The sequence below is a fragment of the Mauremys reevesii genome, linkage group 8, assembly GCF_016161935.1.
Source record: "Mauremys reevesii isolate NIE-2019 linkage group 8, ASM1616193v1, whole genome shotgun sequence".
Taxonomy (NCBI): domain Eukaryota; kingdom Metazoa; phylum Chordata; order Testudines; family Geoemydidae; genus Mauremys; species Mauremys reevesii.
Genome location: NC_052630.1, coordinates 86,012,659 through 86,025,017, shown reverse-complemented (window position 1 = coordinate 86,025,017; position 12,359 = coordinate 86,012,659). Strand labels below are relative to the sequence as shown.

The 12,359-nt window shown below is 41.6% G+C and overlaps 1 protein-coding gene and 1 long non-coding RNA gene across 8 annotated transcripts in view; one reads left to right on the top strand and one right to left on the bottom strand.

Moving 5' to 3' along the window:
- The window catches only part of MSH4 (mutS homolog 4), an 81,201-nt gene that overhangs the window by 37,937 nt on the left and 30,905 nt on the right, over positions 1 to 12,359 (top strand). For all 7 annotated transcript variants that reach the window (XR_005583406.1, XR_005583405.1, XM_039483435.1 and 4 more), the window contains exons 4-7: positions 1,084 to 1,194; positions 3,452 to 3,567; positions 4,770 to 4,943; positions 5,873 to 6,045. Coding sequence is in view for 5 of the 7 variants with exons in the window: in XM_039483435.1 (XP_039339369.1) it covers positions 1,084 to 1,194; positions 3,452 to 3,567; positions 4,770 to 4,943; positions 5,873 to 6,045 (574 nt within the window). In the remaining 2 variants the exon portion in view is untranslated. The remainder of the gene's footprint in view (positions 1 to 1,083; positions 1,195 to 3,451; positions 3,568 to 4,769; positions 4,944 to 5,872; positions 6,046 to 12,359) is intronic.
- LOC120369782 overlaps positions 1 to 12,359 on the bottom strand; it is a 62,249-nt gene that overhangs the window by 21,462 nt on the left and 28,428 nt on the right. The window lies entirely within an intron of this gene.

The window sequence follows — 12,359 nt, the reverse complement described above, 5'->3', positions numbered from 1 at the left end:
GTGCACACGGCGCGCGCACACCTACATGGAATGGATATGAGCAACACATCTCGAAGAACAACAGTTACAACAGTGAGTAACCGTCTTTTACTCACCTTTGTAACTGTTGTTCTTCAAGATGTGTTGCTCATATCCATTCCAAACCCGCCCTCCTTCCCCTCTGTCGGAGTAGCCGGCAAGAAGGAACTGAGGGGGTGCTGGGTCGGCCGGGGCATATATCCGGTGCCATGAAGGCGCCACTCCAGGGGACGCCTCAGCTGACCCACCGAGTGTTGCTAGGGTAAAAATCTCCCGACGATCGTGCATGCGATGTGCACACACCTAATTGGAATGGATATGAGCAACACATCTCAAAGAACATCAGTTACAAAGGCGAGTAACCGTCTTTTTTTTTGCCGGCGTGCTTCATCATATATATGTATATTTTATATATTCATGACATGAGATAAATTATTATCCAAATCTTTTACTTTAATTTTAGGTATTTTTGTAACTATTTTTCTGTTTTATATTAGTGAGCGATATCTGCAGACACTTCTGTTTGGAAAATTATTACTGCAGGCTATTTCTTTTTTAGTTCTTGTATGCAGCAGTTAGAGAGACAAGAGTGCATAAAAGGGAAGGAGAGGAGGAAAGAAACTTAATAGATTTCTACATGCTACAAATAATAAATAATAATATATCTTCATCTACTCTCTTTGGAGCGTGGTGCAATAGGTGTAACTAAATCCTCTCTTTTCACATTATATTTATCCTATTGCTTTCTGTACTACACTTACCTTATTATCTGGCCAACAGAAAGTTCCTAATGATGCAGTCTCACCTGTTACCAGTGCTCAAAGCTCAGGAAGTGAAAAAGCCATTAAAAACCTTACTGTTTTTAGCCCTGACTGGGAATAGATGATGTCTGCCTGGTTTTTGTGCGTGCACATCCCTTCAAGTGGAATTTTTAATTGATTTAAAAGTGTTTACAAAGATTATAGAATTTGTCAGTTATTTCTGGACTATTTTATTTATTTGTGAAAATGTACTTTGAGACTGCTAAATGATTTTTAATGAATTATGTTTTAATTTTGTTTTTAGGTTATCACAAAACTCAAGATTTTAACACCATTAGAAATAATAATGTCAAATACCGCTTGTGATACAGGGAATACAACCAAATTGTTCAGTTTGATAACAGAAAATTTCAAGGTAATCTTTTTTTTAGACTTCATTTAGTTTTTATAGGGCTCCTATTTGACTGTTTTATATGGTTGCAGATTTGTGACCGTCTTTATGAGGGGATCCAAACACTGAATCCCTTAGTTCACTGGGGCTGGGCAAAGTTTAGGCAGTGTTCCTGGCTTTTGGCCTCTGCGCACACACTCCAGGTGTTACCTTGTATCTGACACCTCTTTTGGCAGTGACGACCCCACAGTCCAACTGCCTATGTCCCAAAGGTAATGCCATCTCCCGCAAGCCTCCCTAGCAGCTCTTGCACATTTTCCAGAATCCTTCCAAAGGTGTGAACTTTCTGGCTTACAGCTTGCCTTTTCAGGGACATGCAACAATGAAAGCCAACAGACACATCAATAGACTTTCACAGGATTCTAAAGTAGTATTGCTCTTTACTTAATAGAATGAGAAATGCCTAGATCAAGATAAAATAATAAACGTATGTATATACATTTCCTTGCCTCAGGTTCCTCACCATTCTGGAGAGTTCTTTAGGTTTGGGAAGAGTCCTCTGGGGTATCTTCCGCTCCATGTCATGTCTTCTGAATTATGGAGATTTTCTAGCCCATCTAGCCTTCTCTGACCTTTGTTGGTCCTGCAGTTAAATTGGATCCCCCACTATGAATGCTTGCCTTTCTCTTCCCCTCTTTTTACCAAAGCTTACTGTTTCTCTTGTGAGTCATTTTAAAATCTTAGCTTTGTCATCTCTGTCTCTGTGTCCTGTTTGGCAATTTTCCACTCTCTACTTCCCCTCCCTGCAGACAGGTTGGAGAAAGTAGTTTCTCCCAGCTCCAGCCAATCTCCTTAGCATGTTCATTGCTTGGTCCAGGGCACAGTGATTAAAGTTAACAACTCTCCATTGGCCCTGGTCTGGTAGGTACATAGAGCTGTCCATGTCACCAGCTGATGGATTCCACATAAACACAATCATTCTATGATGCAAAATTTTATAACAACTTCATAGAATCAACCAGAATTAATAAGTTGTGACAATTTGGGGTTCAGCCTGTACCAATAAGGGGTTGTGTAACTGCCTGCCCTGCAACTCTGATGCCTTAAATGTGATGCTGGTGTGGCTCACAACTCCGACACCAACAGCCAGTCTACGTGCATGCAGGTCATATCCTGACTTCCACCATGCAATTGCTTTTTGCAGGTTGACCACAACACCTGTGCCCAATACTGAATTTCCCCGAAAGTGTTTGCCCTGGAGTGTCCAGTCCTGTCCTGGAATACTCACAGAAGCTAAGTTTGCTTCTCTTTTAAAGAGCCAGTAAACAACAGCTCATTAATTTAATGGGGGGTTGACAAACACTTTTTTCAGTCAAAGCACTGAACTGGTTTATAGTAAAAGTAAAACAAGTTTATTAAATAAAAACTCATAGGTTTAAGTGATAACGAGTATAAGGAATAAAGATAGGAATGGTTACAAGCAAACTAAAGTAAAAATCTCTTTCTAAGACTAAAACTTAATTTTTAAAGCAAGTTACAATCTTTGTCTAAGCAGGGTTCTGATCTGTATTCATTCCCAGAAATTTCAGTCTCCTGAGTTGAAGGATCCAACAGTCTGTGATTTCAAGAGCTCTGGCCCCTTTAGTCTCTCAAGTGATGGATGCCAAAATAGCTTCTTGTCTTTGCTTATATCTTCTAAAGTTCAATGAACTTGCTCAGTAAGCAGGAAGCCCTCTTGGGGGCTCAGCCTGCTGTGTCCAGCAGGGAGCCGACGCCACGTTAATTTTTGCAGTTTTGTGTTCCCCTGTCATGATAGTTAAGAAGCTATCTCCCCCACTCACCCATTTGATGGTTTTATTTACCTTCATCATCCCTGCCTGATGACCAGATCAGTCAGACAAGCAAACATACACTCCCCTGTCCAAGGCAGACTGGGCCCATGCACTGGTTACCAAACACAGTTTAAGATCATAATTCCAGAACACATCTATAACTGTTTGTACACACTCTGTAATACACTATGCAGTGAGCTTCAGGACCAGTGTGCCACCAATTTGCTCATGATATCCTACATGACACCTTCCAGATACAGATCATAATAGCGGTGAGTGAGGGTACACTGAGTATGTCAGGCCTGACAAAAGTTGCTGACCCAGAGTTGTGAACTGCCAATGGACCTCTGTGTCACATTTTTACATACAGAGATCAAATCATCACAACACTACGGGTCCTTTCCATGAGATTTTGAAACCTTTGCTGTTTTTGTTTTTGTTGTTATTAGAATGTGACTTTTACTACTGTCCAAAGAAAATACTTCAATGAAACAAAGGGCTTGGAATATATAGAACGGTTGTGTACATCTGAATTCAGCACTGTTCTAATGGAGGTTCAGTCCAAGTACGTTTAACCTAAGTAAGAAAAAGAAGTAGCATTTCCAGATAAAAGGTTTTAACAGTTTGTACAGATTTAATACACTGGCCAGTGGCTTCTCATTAATTGGTACACCAGGGTTTCTCAAACAGGCGTTGTCGCTTGTGTAGGGAAAGCCCCTGGCGGGCCGGGCTGGTGTGTTTACCTGCCCCATCCGCAGGTCCAGCTGATCGCGGCTTCCACTGGCCATGGATTGCTGCTCCAGGCCAATGGGAGCTGCTTAAGTGGCAGCCAGTAAGTCCCTCGGCCCATGCTGCTTCCAGCAGCTCCCATTGGCTCAGAGAAGTGATCCGTGGCCAGTGGGAGCCGCGATCGGCCGGACCTGTGGACAGGGCAGGTAAACACACCGGCCCGGCCTACCAGAGGCTTTGCTTACACAAGCGGCGACCTCTATTTGAGAAACCCTGTGGTGCACACATGCCTACCAGAGCGTGGCAGGGAGCTCAAGGCTGTGCCTTGCGGTGGGGTGGTGGGGCTAGAGGTTTCTGCCAGAGACAACTGGTGCTTGCTGAGAGTGAGAGGGCACAATTTAAAGGTTCACCCCTCCAACAGTTTGTCACCCCCCTCCTCTTACTATCAGTGACCCCTCCCTGCATCTCCCAGGTGTTAACAGCGCAAGGAGAGGGAACATCAAAAGCAGAGGCTCTCCCTACAGCTCCCAGCTGTTTGCTGCTGCCTCTCCCTATGGCCAAAGCTCCCAGCATGTTGGCTCCAAAAGCTGCTGTGCAGGGCAGGAGCACAGTGGTACCATGTAACCATGCAGGGCCAGCAAACCCTGGGAAAAATCTGGGGGGGCATGTGACTCCATGTGCCCCACCACGCATTGCCTCTGGCTTCTGCATAATGGAAAGGGTTGTCTTGGGGCTTCAGCCCTGCGGGAGTCGTCTGCTGGGGCTTGGGGCATCAGCAGGAGTGGGGCTGAAGCCCGGATCCCTGGCAGGCACGTCCTGGCTCTCAAACTTCTGAAGATTGTCATATATGGTTTGGAGGATCAGCAAGTTTGGCCACCCCTGGCTTATACAGTGCTCCCAATCCCTAATAGGTATGAACATGACTCTATAGCTTGGCGTAAGATTGCTAAGAGAAACCTTCTCCCTATGTACAGTAAATGTTTTTGCGCTGGATGAGGAGAAATATTTAATGTTCAGTAAATGATTACTACTTTACAGGTATTATTGTCTAGCAGCTGTTGCAGCTTTGCTAAAATATGTTGAATTTATTCAAAATTCAGTTTATGCTCCTAAATCGCTCAAGGTTCGTTTCCAGGGAAGTGAGCAAACTGCTATGATAGATTCATCATCAGCCCAAAATCTAGAATTGTTAACTAACAATAGAGATTCTCGGTAAGATTATTTTGTTCTTACAAATTCAATTTTTTTTCATTGTTATAAATTTATAATGCACCAAGTTCTATGGCACATGTATCTAATCTATCTAGTCATAGTAATTATATCGTATGCAAAGCTGATTTTTAAGTAATTTGAAAAGACAAATGAACTGCAACTTAGTGCAAAATTTCTGGTCCTAGCCTGGAATTTTTTTATGTGCATCAAAAACTAAAAAAAAAAAAAAATTAAAGAAGAAAAAAAAAAAAAAGAAAGAGTTGTGTGTGGTGTGTGTGTAGTGTGTGCAAATGAACCTGCCTGCTGTCAGTTTTGATGAACTATACTGACCACAAGTTTTGTGTGTGTCTCTCTACCTACCTAGCAGCTAGCAGAGGAGCCCTTCTGGGGGGAGCAGAAGAGGAGGAGGGCCTGCTGTGAGCCGCCCTCTCTCCCCCCTCTCTCCCCACCTTCTGCCCCCTGCCATACCCAAACTCTGCTGCTGCTGGGGGTGGGGAGGGCATTGGGCCAAGTAGGGAGCCTGTCGGTCCTGCCCACACCAGCACCCGGGCAGCGCGCTGCCGCCTGTGCCCACCCAGCACCAGTAGTGGTTCTGGGCAGCCCCCACCCACCACCCACTCAAGTTTTATTCACTGGTAATTTTAGTAAAAGTCATAGACAAATTTACGGCCCGTGACCTTTGTTTACTGCCCGTGACCTGTCTGTGACTTTTACTAAAAATACCTGTGACTAAAATGTAACCTTACTCATAGTCTGATATTTCGGTCTGAGGACCCAGAGCTCACATGGAGTTCCAGGGAATTTGTGTGTGCTCAGCACTTCTGATAACCAAGCTGTAAATTGTAGGCTAATTTAATCTGAAAATTTCATTTGATTTGTATCAGCTTGATTTTTTGGATTTTTTTTTTAAATTTGTGTTATTTTCAAAGGAATGGTCACACTCTTTTTGGCGTTCTAAATTATACTAAAACTCCAGGTGGAAGCCGAAGACTTAGGTCTAATATCCTGGAGCCTCTGGTTGATGCTGAAACAATTAACACAAGATTGGATTGTGTTCAGGAACTACTCCAGGATGAGGAGCTCTTTTTTAGTCTTCAGGCAGGTAATAGCTTGTTTTATTTTTAAAACACTTAAAAATACCCATTCAAATATTTTGGTTTTTATAATAGCTGAAAACTCATAGCATGTATTAATAAAATAGATATGAAACATGTTTTGACTTGTCAAATTACATTTCATAGTGGATTTTAAAAATGCTATGATTTCTAGCAATAGTTCATAATCTGTCATTATTTAATTTGACTTTTTACCTCTTTTTTGATCATTTTGCTAAAATTTTTAGTAAATGAGGCAGACCAGCGAATGGTGCTTTAGAGGAATTTTGAATTGGTCTCACTAGCTCTTTAACCAAGTTCATTTTGTGTTGGAGCCAAGCTTTCCAGATATACACCACTAACATCTGTAATATAATTTGCATACTGTCATGAATATGCAGCTTCTCATTTTTGATTTCTAAGATACAGGTAACGAGACATATGAATACACACACACTGCTAAAGAGCACAAGTTAGTTAGTCCAGCTAAGATTGACATTAAATTCGCTAAATCTTTATTTCCTGGTTTTCCTTTATTTCCTTTATTTCCTGGTTTTGGACAGCTTATTGTGGTTTTTAGCTAAACGAGTAACCACTTTTGGTCAGATCAGGAACTCTTTCCAAGGCTTCACAACACGAAAATGGATGACATGTAGTCTACTTGATATTATACCAGCAGAGCAGATATGAATATATAAATACCACCAAATTTTGCAGATCGTCAGAGTGGCTCAGATAGTATGTTTATCCTTTATTTTTACACCTTAAATATTACAAATACGCATTTTTAAAATAAAAGTTTGGAAAAAGTTACTGCATCACGACTACCTAAAACAGTGAATGGGAATTTCTCATTCTTTCTCTATCTCCATCCTATCATAGAAAATATTTTGACATTTATTTCCCACCTGTCAAGAAGTAAGGAGGCAAAAGGTGTATGTTGGTATAAAAATACCGGCTCCACCCACTTTTTCTTTAGTATTTTTGCTTCCTTTCCCCTGGAAACTTGGAGTGTATTTCTCTAGTTTTAACTTCATCCATGCCCATTTCAATAGATCAGAAATATGCATGTGAAGATGCAGCAGAGGAGACTGTTTTGGCACTTGTAGCTCAAAGGTAGTGAGGTAGGTAGGAGAGATGTACTATAATATATGCTTTCCCACAAGACTACTTGTCAAACATTGTCTCTTGATCTTGTTAGTGATCAGCTCTCTAACTTGTGAGGAGCAGCTGCTTTCTTTCTACTAAAAGAATAGGACAAGGAACTCCTAGAATCATTAATTTTGATTTATAACAAATCTGGGAACAAAGAAGGATTGGAAAAAAATCACCATTTACTAATATTTAAAGAGGGTAAATGGGATGACCCAGATAACTGTGGGCCTCTATCCTGACAAAATCATGGAAAGGCTGATATGGAATGCAATCAGTGAAGAATTAAAGGATGTTAGCATAATTAATGCCAATCAACATGGTTTTATGGAAAATAGGTCTTGACAAATAAATTTGGTATTTTTTGACAAGATCACAAGTTTGATAAAGTTTACTGTGTTGGCATAATATACTTAGACTCTAGCATGCATTCTGATTTTTTAAGAATTTGCACTATATGTAGCCCATGTTAAATGGATTAATATTTACAGATGACACTCAAATTGGTGGAGTGATAACAGGGAAAGGTAAATTATACAGACAATCTGGGATCATTTAATAAGGTGAACAATATGCATTTTAATACAGCCAAAAGTAAGATCATACATCTACGAACAAAGAGTGTAGGTCACACTATTCTGGAATGCAGCAATCCTGAAAAGACTTGGATGTACTGGCAGATAACCATTTGACTCTGAGCTTCCTCTGTAATGCTGTAGCTAAGAGGGTGAACATGATCATTAGATGCATAACCAGGGGAATATTGAGTAGGAGTAGAGAGTTGGTATTATGTCTGTATACTGTATTAGTGAGACCATTACTGGAATACTGCATTGAGTTCTGGGGTCTCCAATTTTTCCAACATCCTTTTTGAAGTGGAAAAGGTTCAGAGAAGGACTACAAGAAAGATTTGAGACTGGAAAACAAGCCTTATAGTAAGAGACTAAAGAAGCTCAATCTTTAGGAAGGTTTAGAGGTGATTTGGTTACAGTTTCCAATATGTACATGGGAAAGTGATATCTGCCGGTAGATAGCTCTTTAATCTACCAGAAAAAGGCATAGAAAAGGGCCATGGTTAGAAACTGAAGCAAAAGAAATTCAGACTATAAATAAGGCACAAAGTTTTAACAGTAAGGGTAATTAACTATTGGAACAACTTACCTAGGGATATAGTGGATTCCCCATCAATTGGAGTCTTAAGATTTGACATCTTTCTAAAAGGTATGCTATTGCTCAAACAGAAATTATAGGTTTGATGCAGAAATTACTGGATGAGGTTCTATAGCCTGTGTTGTATAGGAAGTTAGATTTTAATAGTTCCGTCTGGCCTTAAAATGTATGAACCATACAACTCTCATTATTTTCTTTGTGACTGTTAGAACAGTTCTGATCTGGGTGATGGTCCTTATGATTTGTAAAAATTTTCACTCTGGTCCTTGCCAGAAATGTAGCTCTCCCATTGTGATTTCTCATTCTTTGCCCTTAAGACCAGGTGTGAAATGGAGCAGGAGCTAGGGTAATCCCTGAGAAAGGTCAGTACATTATCTCCATTCAAGTGGAGGCTAATTCCTCAGTTGTGTCCTTCTATGACATTTCTAATATGGAAGTTGTCAACCTTCACCTTCCATCTTTCACAGTCACAACAGAGTTGTAAAACTTCTAGTATCCTTTGGATAACAGTCCACCTGGTGATGTTTCCAACATTGCTGGTTCTCTTTCTTCCTCTTGCCTGATACTATAAGAGCTGGAATCAAGTTGCTCTGGTGATTGGCGAGCAATTTGTCCACAGAAAGATTTTATTTTCTTACTTACAATATCGAGTAATTTTGCTCTTTTTAAATTGTTCCTTTTCATCACCTGATCATTCATAATTTTGGTTATCCAGCTAATTTTTAACCTTCTGTAACACCAAAATGTGAACGCTCTGAGTAGTGTCTCAGTCTCCTTTTTAAATATCCAGCTCTCACATCCATACAGGAGGATTGACCATATGTGTAGCTCTTCAGCAATCTGTGATATAGCACCACTAAAGCACTGCCACACAGCAGGGCTTTTATTGGATTTGGGGATCTTTCCTCTGCAGGATGCATGGGGGTCTGCTGCCCCTTAAATAGTTCAGTAGTGCCCACCAGCCAGCATCTTTCTTGAGCTATTGTAGTTGCATAGTTAGTGCTATATTCTGTCTGGCTTCCTTTTGATAAGGTCATTCCACCACAGGCTCAGGTTACAACTCTTGAAATTGCAGGGCAGATACATAGTAATCTTTTCACTGTCATAATTGGATGGGAATTTTCAGAGAATGTTGCTATGATTTTTAAGATAGCCTGTTTGCTCTTGGGGACTGCCTGCTACATCTGCAGTCTGACATATTTTCTGTTATAAGATAGGAAGTAGAGACATTTGACAAGGGACAGTAGTTTACTGACGATGCCGTTTTTGTTATAGTCTCCCACTTTCCCCTCATTTATATTTCAGCCCTCCTACCCTGTTGTGGGGATAGTAATGTTCTTACCGTTCAATATCTTTTAGGTTGTTTAAATTCTGAGAGTTTCTTTACTGAAGAGAATATGGGAGAGCTGATGTCATTATAGCTATCATGATACAATGACCAATAAGTGCTGAGATACCATGTTTATGGATGTGACACAAGAATCTAGATAAATAGGTAGTTCTTTTGTCTGTTTTCTTTCTGGTAATTGAAGCTACAATACTTTGTCAAGATTTTTCTGTGATTGGATGAGGGAGAAAATGACTTTACAAACAGAAGTACTAAATAGTTTTCTGTCTTGTTTTCTTTTGGAAAATTAAATCACTTATTTGTTAAAGATTTGTTATTAAAATTATTAACAGAACATAAGAACGGCCGTACTGGGTCAGACCAAAGGTCCATCTAGCCCAGTATCTGTCTACCGACAGTGGCCAATGCCAGGTGCCCCAGAGGGAGTGAACCTAACAGGCAATGATCAAGTGATCTCTCTCCTGCCATCCATCTCCATCCTCTGATGAACAGAGGCTAGGGACACCATTCTTACCCATCCTGGCTAATAGCCATTTATGGACTTAGCCACCATGAATTTATCCGGTTCCCTTTTAAACACTGTTATAGTCCTAGCCTTCACAACATCCTCAGGTAAGGAGTTCCACAAGTTGACTGTGCGCTGCATGAAGAAGAACTTCCTTTTATTTGTTTTAAACCTGCTGCCTATTAATTTCATTTGGTGACCCCTAGTACTTGTATTATGGGAATAAGTAAATAACTTTTCCTTATCCACTTTCTCAACATCACTCATGATTTTATATACCTTTATTATATCTCCCCTTAGTCTTCTCTTTTCCAAGCTGAAGAGTCCTAGCCTCTTTAATCTTTCCTCATATGGGACTCTCTCCAAACCCCTAATAATTTTAGTTGCCCTTTTCTGAACCTTTTCTAGTGCTAGAATATCTTTTTTGAGGTGAGGAAACCACATCTGTACACAGTATTTGAGATGTGGGCCTACCATGGATTTATATAAGGGCAGTAATATATTCTCAGTCTTATTTTCTATCCCCTTTTTAATGATTCCTAACATCCTGTTTGCTTTTTTGACCGCCTCTGCACACTGCGTGGACATCTTCAGAGAACTATCCACGATGACTCCAAGATCTTTTTCCTGACTCGTTGTAGCTAAATTAGCCCCCATCATATTGTATGTATAATTGGGGTTATTTTTTCCAATGTGCATTACTTTACATTTATCCACATTAAATTTCATTTGCCATTTTGTTGCCTAATCACTTAGTATTGTGAGATCTTTTTGAAGTTCTTCACAATCTGCTTTGGTCTTAACTATCTTGAGTAGTTTAGTATCATCTGCAAACTTTGCCACCTCACTGTTTACCCTTTCTCCAGATCATTTATGAATAAATTGAACAGGATTGGTCCCAGGACTGACCCTTGGGGAACACCACTAGTTACCCCTCTCCATTCTGAGAATTTACCATTAATTCCTACCCTTTGTTCCCTGTCTTTTAACCAGTTCTCAATCCATGAAAGGACCTTCCCTCTTATCCCATGACAGCTTAATTTACGTAAGAGCCTTTAGTGAGGGACCTTGTCAAAGGCTTTCTGGAAATCTAAGTACACTATGTCCACCAGGTCCCCCTTGTCCACATGTTTGTTGACCCCTGCAAAGAACTTTAATAGATTAGTAAGACACAATTTCCCTTTACAGAAGCCATGTTGACTATTGCTCAACAGTTTTTGTTTTTCTAAGTGTCTGACAATTTTATTCTTTACTATTGTTTCGACTAATTTGCCCGGTACCGATGTTAGACTTACCGGTCTGTAATTGCCAGGATCACCTCTAGAGCCCTTTTTAAATATTGGCGTTACATTAGCTAACTTCCAGTCATTGGGTACCGAAGCCGATGTAAAGGACAGGTTACAAACCTTAGTTAATAGTTCCGCAACTTCACATTTGAGTTCTTTCAGAACTCTTGGGTGAATGCCTTCTGGTCCCGGTGACTTGTTAATGTTGAGTTTATCAATTAATTCCAAAACCTCCTCTAGTGACACTCAGGGCCAGCTCCAGGCACCAGCTGAGCAAGCTGGTGCTTGGGGCGGCAGATTCTAGGGGCTGGCATTCCGCCCAATCCTAGGGCAGCACGGCCGCTTTTTGTTTTTGTTTGTTTGCTGCTCTGGCCGCCCTGTAGGGAGTGGAGGAGGGGAGCGCCCTGCAGCAAACTCAGCAGGGCAGCCCACGTCCTTCCCTCCCTGCCGACCGGAGCAGTGCGGAGCCCTCCCGCAGGCGGCACGGTGGTCGGGGCCGCTGGGTGAGCTCCCTGCTGAAGCACTGGCCCACCCCCCTCTCTCTCCCCCCCCCGTCCGTCCCCCTCCCCCCCACTAGACCGGGCGTGCACTCTGCAGCACAGGGAGTCCCCCTGCACCCTGGCTCCGGCCGCCCGGTGGTTTTTTTTTCCCCCTGCTTTGCCAGCCGTGCCGTTGTCCCTCCCCCCGCCGCTTTGCCACTCCAGCCGCGCCGTGTTTTTGTTTTGTGTTCCCCCCCCTGCCGCCTTTGCCGCAGGTTTTTTTTTCCTCCTGCTTTGCCGCTCCAGCCATGCTATGTTTTTTTGTTTTTTGTTTCCCCACCCCCGGCTTTACCGCTCCAGCTGTGTTGCAGGTTTCCCCCTG